The following is a 17,944-nucleotide window of genomic DNA, read 5'->3' as shown; positions in this document are numbered from 1 at the left end:
CTGCTGCTCACACATACGCTACAGCAGACTAAAATGAATAAAAGTGTCTGAAATTGATCAGGTTCTGGCTGATGAAGCCCCAGGATGGGGTCCAGAGGGATGATGGAGTGACCAGAAAGGTCTGAGACAGCAGGGGCTCACGCTCTCTGTGTGAGTGTGAATGTGAGAGAAAGAGAAATGAGGCTCTAAACTCCCATTTCATTCACTCTGCTGTCATGGACACAGTGGCAGGTCAATCACTGCCTGTGTTTCATCTGACATGGCATTCAACTGGTGAGGCTGTTGATCTAAGTGGCGTGCTGACATGAAAATAGCCAGAATATCTAACCACTACATTTATAACAAAGGGCCAGTCAATCATAAATAACATTCTCCTGGGCCGGCACAGTGACAAATCTATGTTTGAAAAGCCGAAATATACAAATGACTTCCTCTTTGTTTCATACTGTGAACTGCGTGAGTGTATGAGTCATTGAATAGGGCCCTCTGTTACATAATGCTCTCATGTCATGTACCTTCACCCCCAAGTACAAGATCCTAGTTATGCCACAAGTCAATATCTCTCTGTTTGGAGGAGGCCCATCTCTTCCGTGCCAGAGAGCAGGTGACAGAGGACATTAGATGTTACTGCCGCCCCCTCTCCCTCTCTACTTCTCTCTCCTTCCCAGTCTCCATGATTAGGCCATGGATGACGACAACAAGCCCTGGCTCTCCACTCCCGGAGCAGCACAGTAAATATTAAAGGAAGTTCATCAAAGTATCATTCAAGGCTGCGGTGAAGACAGATGGCCTGGCATCAAAGGCAATGAAACATATGGCGGGATGACAACACACACCATCGCCCGCCGCCCGCCTGTCTGAGTCAGGGATTCTTTCTGTTGTTCTGATCACTTCTCCCTCGCTTGTGTTCTTATCTGTCTGTTTACTTGTTATGCAAGTTGAGTTATGCCTTAAGTTTCTTTGAATGGCTTTGGCAGTTATCAACAGAGACGCTGCACCAAATGGCACCCTATTCCCTACATAGAGCCCTATGGGCCCTGGTCAAAAGTAGTGCCCTATTTAGGGCCCTGGTCAATAGTGCACTATTTAGGGAATAGGGTGCCATTTGGGATGCAGCCCGTGTGTAGCTGTATTACAGGCAAGCAGAGGATACAGTGTGAAGTCAGAGCGTGCCTCTTCAACTGGAGCCATTACAGCAGACCTTTACAAGGTTTACTAAGTTCTTTGTGGGCCTATCAAAGCCTCTTTAAAGAACAGAAGCAGGCCTGCTTGTGGGAGACATTCTAAATGATCAGTGGAAGCGTGGTGCAGTCTCTCTACTTCTCTGTGGGAGAGAGTATGCTTACAGGTGCCTGTGTGGAACAGATAGCCACATATTCTTAGTATGAGCCAATCCTCCATAGTGTGACTGTACAGACATATACTGTACTGTTGAAAGTGAGATCAGCTTATACAAGCATACTACTGTCTTTGTTTCAGTGTGTGTCCATGCATGTACATTGCTTCTTCCATGAGCACCCCTGTCCCCTTGTGTAGGCGTTCTCTCTGGCTGTATGTGAGCACTGAGCTGAATCTATATCCTGGCGGTGCCCGTTTCACCTAGTGCCTGTGTTTTTGTCTGTGTGTGTGCGTGAGAGTGTGTGTGTGTGTGTGAGCGCCTGCGAGCGTGTTCACTCTCATAGTTGACGTGTATTAACTGACTGCATGGGCTAGGATTCAGAGCAGCTTGCTCTCATTAGGCTTTATAGCTGTCCACCCCACCCTCCGTACCCACGGGGCAGCTTAGCCCCTTCATCTCTACACTGATATGGCCAGCTATAAAGCCATGGCCACGCCCCAGTCCAACCCACACCAACTGACGACAGACCATATCAAATCAAAGCGTATTGTCACACACACGTGGTTAGCAGATGTTAATGCGAGTGTAGCGAAATGCTTGTGCTTCTAGTTCCAACAGTGCAGTAATATCTAACAAGTAATCTAACAATTGCCCAACAATTACCTAATACACACAAATCTAGAGGAGTGAATGGGAATATGTAAATATAAGTATATGGATGAGCGATGGCTGAGAGGCACAGGCAAGGTGCAATAAATGGTATAAAATACAGTATGTGCATGTGATATGAGTAATGTAAGATATGTAAACAGTTAAAGTGGCATTATTTAAAGGGTCATTGTTTAAAGGGGCATTGTTTAAAGCGACTAGTGATCCATTTATTAAAGTGGCCAGTGATTGGGTCTCAATGTAGGCAACACCATCTCTGAGTTAGTGATGGCTGTTTAATAGTCTGATGGCCTTGAGATAGCAACTACTTTTCAGTCTCTCGGTCCCAGCTTTGATGCACCTGTACTGCCCTCGCCTTCTGGATGGTAGCGGGGTGAACAGGCAGTGGCTCGGGTGGTTCTTGTCCTTGATGATCTTTTTGGCCTTCCTGTGACATCGGGTGCTGTAGGTGTCATGGAGGGCAGGTGGTTTGCCCAAGGTGATGCGTTGTGCAAGACCTCACTACCCTCTGGAGAGCCTTGCGGTTGTGGGCGGAGCAGTTGCCGTACCAGGCGGTGATACAGCCCGACAGGATACTCTCGATTGTGCATCTGTAAAAGTTTGTCAGGGTTTTGGGTGACAAACCAAATTTCTTCAGCCTCCTGAGGTTGAAGAGGCGCTGCTGCGCCTTCTTCACGATGCTGTTTGTGTGGGTGGACCAATTCAGTTTGTCTGTGATGTGTACGCCGAGGAACTTAAAACTTTCCACCTTCTCCACTGCTGTCCCTTCGATGTGGCTGGGGAGGTGCTCCCTCTGCTGTTACCTGAAATCCACGATCAGCTCACCCACCAGTGGGTGAGATGGAGCCAGGCCCTTACTAGTCACTAAACATCCACATCTGACAGAAACCTCTGCTGACCCCACAGAACGGGAAGGGTGAGTAGAGGTCAGATACAGATACAGTATGGTGACCAGGGACACCAACTATCCAACAATGCCTCTGTAGCTAAATCCCCTATTCAAGGGCCAAGCCCATTCCCTAGATTTACTGACAGTGAACTATTGTGACCTGGGAGTCAAATGAGGTTTCCAATGTAATTATTTATACAGAGAAGAGAAGAAACACAAACAACAGCAACTGATGACAGAGGAAACTGCTCTTTATATAATCTGTAGGATCTGGATGGGGTGCGAGGGTGAGACATGCAGGAGAGAAGGGGGAGGAGAGGTGTGAGGGAGGTGAGGACGTGAGGAAAGCAATCATTTGCCGTTAATTGCTCTCATTAGCTGAAATGGGGTGAGATGGGCTGAGGTGATGAGGTGGCTTTAGTTTAGAGGACTCTGGGATGAACACAGCGTATACAGTGTTGGTTTAAGCCCGGATATGAGAGACAACTCTCCTGCTGATAGCAGTGCTGCTGATAAGACAGGGCCACTATCTCCTCCTCTCTCTCTCTCTCTCTGAGGGGTGGCCGTACAGGGAGGGATGAAGAAATTAGAGGGAATGAGGGAGGCGTGGCACTAGTGGAGTGATGGAGAGGGGTTAAAAGGAAAGCGGAGGGCTGGGTCGAGGAGGAGGAGGAGGAGAGGGGTTAAAAGGAAAGCGGAGGGCTGGGTAGAGGAGGAGGAGGAGGAGAGGGGTTAAAAGGAAAGCGGAGGGCTGGGTCGAGGAGGAGGAGAGGGGTTAAAAGGAAAGCGGAGGGCTGGTTCGAGGAGGAGGAGAGGGGTTAAAAGGAAAGCGGAGGGCTGGGTCGAGGAGGAGGAGGAGAGGGGTTAAAAGGAAAGCGGAGAGCTGGGTCGAGGAGGAGGAGGAGAGGGTTAAAAGGAAAGCGGAGGGCTGGGTCGAGGAGGAGGAGGAGAGGGGTTAAAAGGAAAGCGGAGGGCTGGGTCGAGGAGGAGGAGGAGGAGAGGGGTTAAAAGGAAAGCGGAGGGCTGGTTCGAGGAGGAGGAGGAGGAGGAGAGGGGTTAAAAGGAAAGCGGAGGGCTGGGTCGAGGAGGAGGAGGAGAGGGGTTAAAAGGAAAGCGGAGGGCTGGGTCGAGGAGGAGGAGGAGAGGGGTTAAAAGGAAAGCGGAGGGCTGGGTCGAGGAGGAGGAGGAGGAGAGGGGTTAAAAGGAAAGCGGAGGGCTGGGTCGAGGAGGAGGAGAGGGGTTTAAAAGGAAAGCGGAGGGCTGGGTCGAGGAGGAGGAGGAGAGGGGTTAAAAGGAAAGCGGAGGGCTGGGTCGAGGAGGAGGAGGAGGAGAGGGGTTAAAAGGAAAGGGGAGGGCTGGGTCGAGGAGGAGGAGGAGAGGGGTTAAAAGGAAAGCGGACGGCTGGGTCGAGGAGGAGGAGGAGAGGGGTTAAAAGGAAAGCGGAGGGCTGGGTCGAGGAGGAGGAGAGGGGTTAAAAGGAAAGCGGAGGGCTGGGTCGAGGAGGAGGAGGAGAGGGGTTAAAAGGAAAGCGGAGGGCTGGGTCGAGGAGGAGGAGAGGGGTTAAAAGGAAAGCGGAGGGCTGGGTCGAGGAGGAGGAGGAGAGGGGTTAAAAGGAAAGCGGAGGGCTGGGTCGAGGAGGAGGAGAGGGGTTAAAAGGAAAGCGGAGGGCTGGGTCGAGGAGGAGGAGGAGGAGAGGGGTTAAAAGGAAAGCGGAGGGCTGGGTCGAGGAGGAGGAGGAGAGGGGTTAAAAGGAAAGCGGAGGGCTGGGTCGAGGAGGAGGAGAGGGGAAAATCAAAGCTTTCAGCCCACTGGGGTTCCTGTTTCTCAACGGTCCATAACTGTGGTATGACAGGCATGGCTTCATACGAGGACACCATGAACTACGTTTCCTGTCTGAAATCAAATACGGGCTCTGATTGATAACCATGTGGAAGCTTCCCTTCCCAAGCTCACTATCCTTTACGTCCATCAACTAACCTCATTAGTATCGAACACACACATAGGAAAGTAATCTACTTTGGATGTGGAGTCATGCAGCCATCTTCTTTTAGATAACCCTTACAGTCGTCACAGCAGAGAGAGAGGCAGAAAGGGGTGAAATGAGAAGATGAAGGAAACAACCACACAAGTCAAGAAAGTCCTTAAACACAGAGCTCCTCTTTCAACACTTCAAATGCATATTTTAGGTCTAAACTGAAGTGTTTTTCTTTGGGGTTACTTCTTTTTTCAACCAATTTATCAATGTTGTACAAACTTGTTTTGGCACGGCGTAGGCCAAAGCTCAGTGTATACAAGACAAATGACTGAAAAGACTGATGCCGAGGCACTCCAACCCGCAGGAAGGTTTGGACTCCTGCATCAGTCTGTGTGATGGAGTGTCTGTGTGATGGAGTGTCTGTGTGATGGAGTGTCTGTGTGATGGAGTGTCTGTGTGATGGAGTGTCTGTGTGATGTAGTGTCTGTGTGATGGAGTGTCTGTGTGATGGAGTGTCTGTGTGCAAAAGGGGTCTATGCAGACTGTAACAAGATGTAATTAACAGGAATGATGGCTGTCCCTCCTCCAACCGTGATCGAGTGAAGCGTTGATAGCCGCTCGAGCCCTGGACACAATCGTGTCTAATTTTCTGCTGAAGACCAGATATGAGCTGGCTGCGGCAGGCAGGGAATGATGATAACACTGGCTGGCTTAATGACTAGAATGGCCATGCCGGCTCAACTTCAACTTAAGCAAGGACGACGACTGCTCCCTCAATCAAGCACCTTCTAAAGCCACCAAAACTTTAACACAAAGTCAAGGGGATCCGTTTCAGGGAGAAACATCAATGTTTTTAGCTAACAACAAATAGATAGAATCTGTTTAATTTTAAAACGAGCACGAGTCACACTTGCCACCTATTGAAAACATTAGTGAGTGGTGAGTGTTTGTATGCTGTACCTACCTCTGGATGATGTCAGCGATGACACAGGCAAACATCTGCAGTCCCTCCGGTAGCTGCAGGGCCACTGTGAACAGAGACAGACAGACAGACAGACAGACAGTCAGAGGTAAGGTTCAGAGGACAAACTATCCAGTCTACACACAGAACTGCAGCTTGAGTGACAACCACATTATTTAATACATCCTAGACAGTATTTACATGTATATTGTAGCTTATGTTATTACTTTAGAGTGCTTCACTGAGACAGAAGGAAGCTGACATTTCAAGGTAATTCTCTCCCGTCCATTGCATTACTGTTGTCTTATCTTACTGAGAGATGCACAACAGGAAATGGAAGTGTATCAGCTCTGCTCTGTCTTCACACTTCCCTTTTCTCCTAGCATTCCATTAGTCACCTTTTCTCCACCTGTCTCTGTCAATGACAGCCAACAGCTTCATGAGTCACAGTCACAAACACAGTCACACACACAAATATCCCTCTCACAATGCAGACCGCTAAGAATCAGGAAACGTTGTGCTTCTTCTCATGCAGCATTAAGATATCATGGAGAAATGGATCAAATCGCTGTGAAATGGGAATCAAGCAATCACACAAAGGAAGGATTGGTCCTGCTGCTGATGTGAAGGGCTGAGAGCAGCATGTGTTTCCAGTAGGACCTTATTTGAGTGTGACACCAGCTAAGACGAATCAATGGGAAATGCTTTCATCAGGGGGTTGGCTCATTGCCAGGGTTGAGACACAAAATATCACACCTCTTTAAAATGATGCCAACAACTTTACAGAGACAAAATGCTATAAAGAAAGGCATGCTCTCTCAACATGTAGCCCAGTGCAGTTTCTCACCCAATTTCCTTCTATTGTTGAGAATGTGCAAGATGTCGGTTGTAAACATGATGATGATGTATCAGACATAACACAAATGTTGCTGATATAGAGATCTAGGCTATAGGACATGGAGAAACAGCTACACTTAAAGTCAGAGGAAGGGGACAAGGGGCGGGGTAATATCTGCAACTGAGAAATGGCATAAACCCTTTAGGAAAACGTACAGAAAACGGGTCAGACAAACAACCACAATTAAACCCATATTTCAAACACAGACAGCGCGTCACACTGACCAGCATATATCTTTATTTGTCATTTTTACCGCCTTTGCTCCCAATTGAGTGATTACGATCTTGTCTCATCGCTGTAACTCCCCAGTGGGCTCAGGAGAGGCGAAGGTTGAGTCATACGTCCTCCGAAACATGACCTGCCAAACCACGCTTCTTAACACCTGGTCGCTTACCCTGGAAGCCAGCTACACCAATGTGTCGGAGGAAACACCGTTCAACTGACGACGAGGTCAGCCTGCAGGCGCCCGGCCCGCCACAAGGGATTGAACCCCAGGCTGTAGTGACGCCGCATCACTGCGATGTAGTGCCTTAGACCACTGCACCACTCGGGAGGCCCTGAATGACCTACATTTCTAACAAACATGGTTATTTTTTGTCATAAATTACAAATACTGTAGCCACAGTCAACAGGAAGGCAAAACTTACAAAACTGGGGTTATCATGTACAACATAGATTCACTCAAAACTAGGCTAGAAGGCTAGTTCATCCATCCCTGGCAAAATGCAGACAGGTGTTGCAGGTTCTGCAATGTTGGCAAATGTACAACACATCCCAGTAGGTCTAATCCTTTTAGTCTTCAATTGATATCACATTAATTTCACATTGGAACAGATCCATTTTGAATAACAAAGAGGCTTTTCCCCCTCACATCAAGCCATTGCGTCCTCCTTGCGCAAATTGGTTATCCAGAGCTGTTGTCTTGGTAACAGACTGATGTCCTTATGTTGGTGTGGTTACATATTGTGCTATGCATACTTATGTAAAGTGCTCAGCATGATTGAATATTTAGCCTTTCTTTACTCAAATGGGATTATACCATAGTGTGATATTTATGTACAAGCCGTTCGTCCACTGTCCTCTGTTTCGCAAATCCCCTTGAATTTGATGTCATTTTCAGTAATTGAAGGAACACTTTAAATGTTTCCCTGCATCAAAGGTAGTGTAACCCAGTCTGCATTTCCTGTGCATGCTGAGATCGGTGGGCTGGCTCTAGCAGACACTGGGACTCGCGGAGGCTCTGTTTAAATCAACTTTAGATACATTGGGAAGAGTGTTGACAATGTTTCACTGTCAGACTGACCCTGTCACACATCACCTTGATAAACCATGTGACTACAGTGAATGGACACTTAGACTGCAGTGTCGATAAATATTTCAGGCCTAATGTTCACATACTGCAGTGGGTTCCTACAGCAAAGATAAACAACAAAAACAGGACTGTAGACAACACTGAACAATAAAAAATGGCCTAGGAAAAGTAAAAAGGGCGCTGACAAAAAGAAAGAATGGCCCTGAAGTGTGATGGATGGAGGAGAGGGAAGGAGGAGAGGAGTGTGTCTTTCTGATGAAAGGTTAAGGTATCACTGTGCACCATGTAGACAGACAGAGACAGGTCATTACCTGGGAAAGGGCGAGTTTATTAACCGAGAAAGGTTTCTAAGCCTCACAACAGCCCTGGCTGACAGAAGCCAAGAGCTCTCTTTCCATCTGATCTCAGTGTACAGGCTCTGCACAAGGGTTTAGAGGTTTAGTGTGTGTGTGTGTGTGTGTGTGTGTGTGTGTGTGTGTGTGTGTGTGTGTGTGTGTGTGTGTGTGTGTGTGTGTGTGTGTGTGTGTGTGTGTGTGTTTACATGTGAGCTAAAATGTCATGAATGTCACAGGAGCATTAACACAAACAAAATGTCAAGAATGCTTGTGTGTTTGTCATTCATCCTCCCACGGACACACGTACCAACATGCACATATGATAGTCTGTGATTGGTTTGAGTGTCAGCCTGTCAGAAAGGGGGATTTCTGTCTGGGAGGTGTCAACAGAGAGTGCAGCAACCAGTTTTAGTGAGTGAATGGAGAAAAAGGTCAGCTGAGGAGCTGAAAAATACAAGTTCACTTCCAAGTCGCCAATCCTGTCTAGCCGGGCCCCAGCACTGAGATTTGTACTATTTCAGATTTCCCTTCTGTCTAGTATTAGCATTCTATAACAGTGTGGAAGGTGCTCAGGGGGCTTGTGTTCAGTTCAGTCTGTACTTCTTCAGCGTAATCGTCAGTTACACTATACTGTGGGGCACATTTCATCTGCAATCAGATTTGAGCTGCTGCAGAAAATAAAAGTTGCCTCAACCTCTGTCTGCAATTAGTGGCTGACTTCTCCCAGACTCCAAAAAACATCTGTAGACTTGTGTAGATGTAACATAAAGAATTCAGAGGTGTTAAAGGAGAAGACCAGAGGGAAATCATACGCGTCTCTGACTGCTCTGTCTCCTCTGAGAGAAACAGTTCTCTGGGTTTGTTTCGCAGCCCTGAGGGAAACATGTTCATGGTTCCTCCAGACACACAAGGTTGTTTTGTCTCCCTGTTCACTTTGCCCTGCCTCTGTTTCCTGCCTTCCACTTTCACAGGTACAATTCAGTATGCAAGGCAGAACAACTATCGTGAGAAAGAGACCATTGCAGGCACGGACAACTCAGCACACAGGGAAAACAAGATTTAAAAAAAATACAAGGACAACATAGAGAGGAATTGAGGTATGATAAAGTATGTGACCAGATAAGCTATGGGTGTAGTATTTTTCTTTTTTTTGTGTGCTTTTTTTTGTGTTTTTTTATTTTACCCCTTTTTCTCCTCAATCTCGTGGTATCCAATTGTTTACTAGCTACTATCTTGTCTCATTGCTACAACTCCCGTACGGGCTCGGGAGAGACGAAGGTTGAAAGTCATGCGTCCTCCGATACACAACCCAACCAAGCCGCACTGCTTCTTAACACAGCGCCATCCAACCCGGAAGCCAGCCACATCAATGTGTTGGAGGAAACACTGTGCACCTAGCAACCTTGGTTAGCGCGCACTGCGCCCGGCCCGCCACAGGAGTCGCTGGTGCGCGATGAGACAAGGATATCCCTACCGGCCAAACCCTCCCTAATCCGGCCACACAGTCATGGGTGAACAGGGAGTACAGGAGGGGGCTGGGAAAGCACCCTTGAGGTGCCCCAGTGTTGAGGATCAGCGGGGCAGAGATGTTGTTTCCTACCTTCACCACCTGGGGGCGGCCCGTCAGAAAGTCCAGGACCCAGTTGCACAGGGCGGGGTCGAGACCCAGGGTCTCGAGCTTAATGACAAGTTTGGAGGGTACTATGGTGTTAAATGCTGAGCTATAATCGATGAACAGCAATCTTACATAGTTATTCCTCTTGTCCAGTTGGGTTAGGGCAATGGGATTGCGATTGCGTCGTCTGTGGACTAGAGGTCGACCGATCAGGATTTTTTTCAACACCGATACCGATACTTGGAGGACCAAAAAAAGCCGATACCGATTAGTCGGCAAATTTTTATTTATTTATTTGTAATAATGACAATTACAACCATACTGAATTAACACTTATTTTAACTTAATACATCAATAAAAATCTATTTAGCCTCAAATAAATAATGAAACGTTCAATTTGGTTTAAATAATGCAAAAACAAAGTGTTGGAGAATATGTGCCATGTAATGGTTCCTTTTAACATGAGACTTCAATATTCCAAGGTAAGAGGGTTTAGGTTGTAGTTAATATAGTTAATATAGGACTGTTTCTCTCTATACCATTTGTATGTCATATACCTTTGACTATTGGATGTTCTTATTGGCACTTTAGTATTGCCAGTGTAAAGGTTTTGCTTCCGTCCCTCTCCTCGCCCCTACCTGGGCTCGAACAAGGAACACATAGACAACAGCCACACTCGAAGCAGCGTTACCCATCGCTCCACAAAAGCCGCGGCCCTTGCAGAGCAAGGGGAATAACTACTCCAAGTCTCAGAGCGAGTGAGGTTTGAAACGCTATTAGCGCACACCCCGCTAACTAGCTAGCCATTTCACATCAGTTACACCAGCCATTAGGCTGATAGGCTTGAAGTCATAAACAGAGCTGTGCTTGCGAAGAGCTGCTGGCAAAACGCATGAAAGTGCTGTTTGAATGAATGCTTACGAGCCCGCTGCTGCCTACCATCGCTCAGTCAGACTGCTCTATCAAATCATAGACTTAATTATAACATGATAACACACAGAAATATGAGCCTTAGGTCATTAATATGGTCAAATCCGGAAACTATAATTTCGGAAACAAAACGTTTATTATTTCAGTGAAATACGGAACCGTTTCGCAAATGTGCTTTTGTTAAATCAACTCCCAGCGTTGCATCGATTATATGCAACGCAGGACACGCTAGATAAACTAGTAATATCATCAACCATGTGTAGATAACTAGTGATTATGATTGATTGATTGTTTTTTGTAAGATAAGTTTAATGCTAGCTAGCAACTTACCTTGGCTTCTACTGCATTCGCGTAACAGGCAGGCTCCTCGTGGAGTGCAATGAGAGGTAGGTGGTTAGAGCGTTGGACTAGTTAACCGTAAGGTTGCAAGATTGAATCCCAGAGCTGACGAGGTGAAAATCTGTCGTTCTGCCTCTGAACAAGGCAGTTAACCCACCGTTCCTAGGCCGTCATTGAAAATAAGAATGTGTTCTTAACCGATTTGCCTAGTTAAATAAAGGTGTAAAAAAAAAAGATATTTTTTTTAAGTAAAAAAATATATATTTCTATCGGCAAAATCGGCATCCAAAAATACAAATTTCTGATTGTTATGATAACTTGAAACCGGCCCTAATTAATCGGCCATTCCGATTAATCGGTCGACCTCTACTGTGGACTTATTGGGGCGGTAAGCAAATTGGAGTGGGTCTAGGGTGTCCGGTAGGGTGGATGTGATATGATCCTTGACTAGTCTCTCAAAGCACTTCATGATGACGGAATTGAGTGCTACGGGGCAATAGTCGTTTAGCTCAGTTGCCTTAGCTTTCTTGGGAACTGGAACAATGGTGGCCCTCTTGAAGCATGTAGGAACAGCAGACTGGGATAGGGATTGATTGAATATGTCCGTAAACACACCAGCCAGCTGGTCTGCGCATGCTCTGAGGACGCGGCTAGGGATGCCATCTGGGCCGGCAGCCTTGCGAGGGTTAACACGTTTAAATGTTTTACTCACGTTGGCCGTGGTGAAGGAGAGCCCGCAGGTTTTGGTAGCAGGCCGTGTCATTGGCACTGTATTGTCGCGCAAAGAAGTTGTTTAATTTGTCTGGGAGCAAGACGTCAGTGTCCACGACGGGGCTGGTTTCTTTTTGTAATCCGTGATTGACTGTAGACCCTTCCACATACGTCTCGTGTCTGAGCAGTTTAATTGCCACTCTACTTTGTCTCTATACTGACGCTTAGCTTGTTTGATTGCCTTGCGAAGGGAATAGCTACACTGTTTGTATTAGGTCATGTTTCCGGTCGCCTTGCCATGATTAAAAACAGTGGTTCACACTTTCAGTTTTGCACGAATGCTGCCATCAATCCACGGTTTCTGGTTGGGAAAGGTTTTAATAGTCACCGTGGGTACAACATCACCGATGCACTTGCTAATAAACTAGCTCACCGAATCAGCGTATACATCAATGTCATTGTCTGAGGCTATCTGGAACATATCCCAGTCTACGTGATCGAAACAATCTTGAAGCGTGGGATCCAATTGGTCAGACCAGCGTTGAACAGACCTGAGCACGGGCGTTTCCGGTTTAAGTTTCTGTCTATAGGCTGGGAGCAACAAAATGGAGTCGTGGTCAGATTTGCCGAAAGGAGGGCGGGGAGGGCTTTGTATGCGTTGCGGAAGTTAGAGTAGCAATGATCCAGAATGTTGCTAGTCCGTGTCGCGCATTCGTTATGCTGATAAAACTTAGGGAGCCTTGTTTTCAGATTAGCTTTGTTAAAATCCCCAGCTACAATAAATGCAGCCTCAGGATATATGGTTTCCAGTTTACATAGAGTCCAATGAAGTTCTTTCAGGGCGGTCGTGGTGTCTGCTTGGGGGGGATATACACGGCTGTGATTATAATCGAAGAGAATTCTCTTGGTAGATAATGCGGTCGGCATTTGATTGTAAGGAATTCTAGGTCAGGTGAACAAAAGGACTTGAGTTCCTGTATGTTGTTATGATCGCACCACGACTCGTTAATCATAAGGCATACACTCCTGCCCTTCTTCTTACCAGAGAGATGTATGTTTCTGTCGGCGCGATGCATGAACAAACCGGGTGGCTGTACCGACTCTGATAACATATCCGGAGTGAGCCATGTTTCCGTGAAACAGAGAATGTTAAATCTCTGATGTCTCTCTGGAAGGCAACCCTTGCTCGAATTTCATCTACCTTGTTGTCAAAAGACTGGACATTGGCAAGTAGTATACCCGGGAGCGGTGAGTGATGAGCCCGTCTACGGAGCCTGACCAGAAGACTGCTCCGTCCTCCCCTTCTGCGGCGTCATTGTTTTGGGTCGCCTACTGGGATCCGATCCATTGTCCTGGGTGGTGGTTCAAACACAGGATCCGCTTCGGGAAAGTCACATTCCTGGTCGTAATGTTGGTAAGTTGACGTTGCTCTTATATCCAATAGTTCTTCCCGGCTGTATGTAATAAGACTTAAGATTTCCTGGGGTAACAATGCCAGAATTAATACATAAAAAAAACAAAATACTGGATAGTTTCCTAAGAACGCAAAGCGAGGCGACTATCTCTATCGGCACCATTACTTTTTACCATGAAAAGTCTGAAATTATCACAGTTGTTACGACGTGCCCTTTTTGGGTGAGGATCACAGCCCTCTCTCTCTCTCTCCCTCTCCCACCAAAGGTTTATGACGGTCATAAATAGCTAAAACTCTTTACCCCACTCGGCCAAAAAGAAGGCTGAGAATCCTTTTGTTACCACAGAGAAAGACTTTGCAGTACGGTAACGTCAAAAGGTTGAATAATTGAACAGTATTTCTGTATTCCAAGCAGATGGAGTGGTCTGTGGACACTTAAGGAACAGTCATGTCGAATATGTTTCATTTGGTGACATCATGAAGGACAGGAGACACATTGCTGTTTCTTTGTTTGTATACACTTCTCAATTATGGGGTTTGCACCTGAATGTTGTATACAATTAATGATTAAGTATAAGACTACTTTTGAAAATATGAAATGTTAGCTTTCTAAATGAGAGGATGGCTTTTCATATGAAGTTTTAACAAGTCAGTGACACCCCCGTGAGCACAGATATTTACACCGGCGTAATGGAACGCCGCCTTTTCTATTAAAAGTATAAAACACACTTCCGACAAAATTTACATTAGACCAAAACATACCAGATGATGCTGGTGTGTGAAGTGGTTTAAACTAGAACTCTACAAAAGGGCAAGACCAGAGAATGTGGAGATCATCAACACGCTGAAATGGCGAAGAAATCTACAAACTAAAGACCAATTATTCAGGCTGCGTCTGTTTAAATACTTTAGTCTGTTAAACGCATCCGATCTAAGAACATTTCCAAATGGTACTCTGACGTATCCATTATAACAACCTACAACCACGAAAAACCTTGGGACTTCTGGGGAACGCAACTATAATCTCTCTGATGAACTATTATCCAGCAGACATTCCTGCTCTTGAGCCCCCTTTGCTTTGTCTACCAAGCCATCATATCGGTTTCGTCCACTAGGGACTTTTCCTTGTGTCATGTTAGTACCCAATGTATAACTAATTGTTGTGTGTTTATGTAATTCTGTGATTGATTAGTTAGTTAGTAAATAAATAATTAAGCCAATTTGTATATCACTGATTCATGATCGATGTTAGGGTTCGTGCAGATCTCCAAGGTTTTGCGACATTCAGGAATGAGATTAATGAGGTAACAATACATTAATAGAAGACGGTAATCAGTAAGATAATAAAATATCTGACGAGTTATATTTGGGAAATTTAAACTCTATAAACAACATTTTCCCGTGGTGCCCCGACTTCCTAGCTAATTACTATTCCGTGATTAGTTTAATCGTGTAATAATTACACATAGAGAATTGATTTGATAATATACAGTGTTCACATTTAATGACAGCAAACGCTACGACACAATCAAATCTGAAATTCTGACGTTTCTAAGGGGCTATGGTAACTCTCCAGAACCAAATGTATGCTCACTTAGCTGTTGCTTCTGTTTACACTCAACAATTGGGGCTGGGCAGTAAAAACAATGGTGTTTGCTTGCTTCATTTCATTCCATTCCAACAGGAAGTGAAATGACCAAAACAAAGACGCCAATTCAACTGAGGATGAGTGAGAGAGGCTGAGTGGAAGGGGTTCAAAGCCCAGGCAGAAACAGATGGAGGGAGAGAGAGAGGGGTAGAGTGCAGAGTCGATAAGGTGATCTTTTGATTTTGCGAGCCCAGAGAGAGAAGAAACTCTCTAATGAAACCAATACAGAACAGAGACATGGGCAGTATCCTTAAAGCCACCCTATCCCAAATAGTACCTAAAGAGCTCTGGTCAAAAGTAGTACAATGTATAGGGAATAGGGCTATTTTCTTCACCATTCCCTCTTGCCCCCTCCATTCTAGCTCTCTATGTGTGATTGTTAGATGAGAGTATCAGTGTCATCAATGTCACCTGTATGGGTGAGTGCAGAGCAAGGGGAACAACCACTACAAGTCTCAGAGCGAGTGACGTATGAAACGCTATTAGCGCGCACCCCGCTAACTAGCTAGCCATTTCACATCGGTTACACCAGCCTAATCTCGGGAGTTGATAGGCTTGAAGTCATAAACAGAGCAATGCTTGACGCACAACAAAGAGCTCTTGGCAAAACGCACGAAAGTGCTGTTTGAATGAATGCTTATGAGCCTGCTGCTGCCTATCACCACTCAGTCAGATACTTGTATGCTCAGTCAGATTATATGCAACGCAGGACACGCTAGATAAACTAGTAATATCATCAACCATGTGTAGTTAACTAGTGATTATGATTGATTGATTGATTGTTTTTTATTACATAAGTTTAATGCTAGCTAGCAACTTACCTTGACTTACTGCATTCGCGTAACAGGCAGTCTCCTTGTGGAGTGCAACGAGAGGCAGGTGATTATAACGTTGGACTAGTTAACTGTAAGGTTGCAAGATTGGATCCCCCGAGCTGACAAGGTGAAAATCTCATCACCATCACAACCTAATGACCCCTCATCACCATCACAACCCAATAACCTCTCAACCCTCACATCACCATCACAACCCAATAACACCTCATCACCATCACAACCCAATAACACCTCATCACCATCACAACCAATAACACCTCAACCCTCACATTACCATCACAACCCAATTACACCTCATCATCATCACAACCAATAACACATCATCACAACACAATTACACCTCAACCAATAACACCTCACCATCACAACCCAATAACCCCTCTCATCACCATCACAACCTAATAACCCCTCTCACCACCATCACAACCTAATAATCCCTCTCATCACCATCACAACCTAATAACCCCTCTCATCACCATCACAACCTAATAACCCCTCTCATCACCATCACAACCCAATAACACATCACCCTCTCATCACCATCACAACCCTATAACACTTCACAGGGGTCTGTCCTGGGGCCCACTTTTAGGTTTTTGCCTGAACACTACACAGCTGATTCAAATAATCAAAGCTTGATGATAAGTTTGTTATTTCAATCAGCTGTGTAGTGCTCAGGCAAAAACCTAAAAGTGAACCCAGGGGGGCCTCAGGACCGAGTTTGGGAAATGCTGCTCTAGCAGACTCCAACTTGTGAATGTCCTAAGGTTCATAGTTTAGTTTGACTCTAGCTGTGAGACAACTGCTGACAATAACGTTGATAGGCAGTATTTGAACATGGTACTCCTATGTTCTATAGTAAGAACTAGGCCTTCCTGGTAAATACCACAACAACACAAGTTACCAGAACAATAACCATCAAGAAACACTGCATTACCTATTTTTTTTGTTATTGGATCTTTCATTCACTAATGGTGTCTGATATAGATAGACATTAAAACTGCATGATAAAGCATATTCAAGTATTCAGATAGCAAGGTAACTTTCTATATAGCAACACTAGCTATTCTGAGGTTCTCCAGGTTTAAGGTTATCCTTAGCCAGGAACTGATAGACACACCTTATTATACTTTTCCAGTAAGGAGTCCACTTGTGGTAAATACTTTATCCAAGCCCTATAGATAGTAGAAAAGTAATGAATAGGCCTATTCTGAGCTTACCTCTCTTAGACGTGGCCTGTCTCACCCGCCAGACTGTCTTGTGGATCTCAAAGTTGTAATTTGAAGGCAAAGCACGGATAGCCTCCTGTAACTCTGGGTCTTGCAGGATTTCATCAGGAATTTGATTGGCCACCCGCCGTGGTCCTCGTACTTGGGGAAGAATCAAATAATTTTACTGTAGGAGATAGTTGACAAACACTGACAAGACAGAAGGCTTCAGATCAAATACGGTGTAGGGGCAGAGTCTCATATGATTATTGGTAATAATTTACATGAAGTTACTCTTCTGAGTTGTTACATATTGTTTTGGTAAGTGCTTTGAAATTCCACAGTCCCTATTCCTGTACAGGCCTAATTATAAAAACCACAACTCCATAAACAATTATAATCCAGTCATAACAAAACGTTAATACAATGCTGTTGTAGTTTATTACAGCATAAATAGGTGCAACCTACTGGTCTCCCATGTTTTCTAAGCAGATGACGAAAGTTAGACCCAGGAGCTTAAAAATATTTAAAAACGTGTTCTATAATGTTCATATATTTCGTTCTTGTAGATAAGTATCAAGTAAGTTAGCTAGCTAATCACACTTTCAAACCATTTGAGTCAGTTTTCCTTGTTATTAGCATTAGCTGGTCGCTAGCTTTATCTGCGTCATAATTCTTTATTCATGGTGGCAATTTATTACACTGTTTTTTCAAGCATGTCCCATACACCACGTTCTTGGTTATTTCTCGTGTGATAGCATTTTTATAACGGAGACTCATATTTACCGGTTGGTTTTTTAGCTGGTACGACTTGCGTTTCGACAGTGGGCGCCGCCATATTTCCGGTGCATGTGGGAACCAGAAA

The 17,944-nt window shown here is 45.2% G+C and overlaps 1 protein-coding gene across 2 annotated transcripts in view; it reads right to left on the bottom strand.

The window, feature by feature from the left end:
* Positions 1–17,944, bottom strand: part of dph1 (diphthamide biosynthesis 1) — a 105,299-nt gene extending 87,355 nt beyond the window's left edge. Inside the window, exons 1-3 of one of the 2 annotated variants that reach the window (XM_036961178.1) lie at positions 17,866–17,944; positions 17,092–17,241; positions 5,837–5,900 (exon numbers count right to left, since the gene is read on the bottom strand). In XM_036961178.1, coding sequence (XP_036817073.1) covers positions 5,837–5,900; positions 17,092–17,241; positions 17,866–17,917 — 266 coding nt within the window. In that variant the 5' untranslated portion in view covers positions 17,918–17,944. Of the gene's footprint in view, positions 1–5,836; positions 5,901–17,091; positions 17,267–17,865 lie in introns of both variants that reach the window. The other variant, XM_036961179.1, reaches the window with a different exon arrangement.

The sequence above is a fragment of the Oncorhynchus mykiss genome, chromosome 24 (genome assembly GCF_013265735.2).
Source record: "Oncorhynchus mykiss isolate Arlee chromosome 24, USDA_OmykA_1.1, whole genome shotgun sequence".
NCBI lineage: Eukaryota > Metazoa > Chordata > Actinopteri > Salmoniformes > Salmonidae > Oncorhynchus > Oncorhynchus mykiss.
This window is presented reverse-complemented; position numbering and strand designations above follow the sequence as displayed.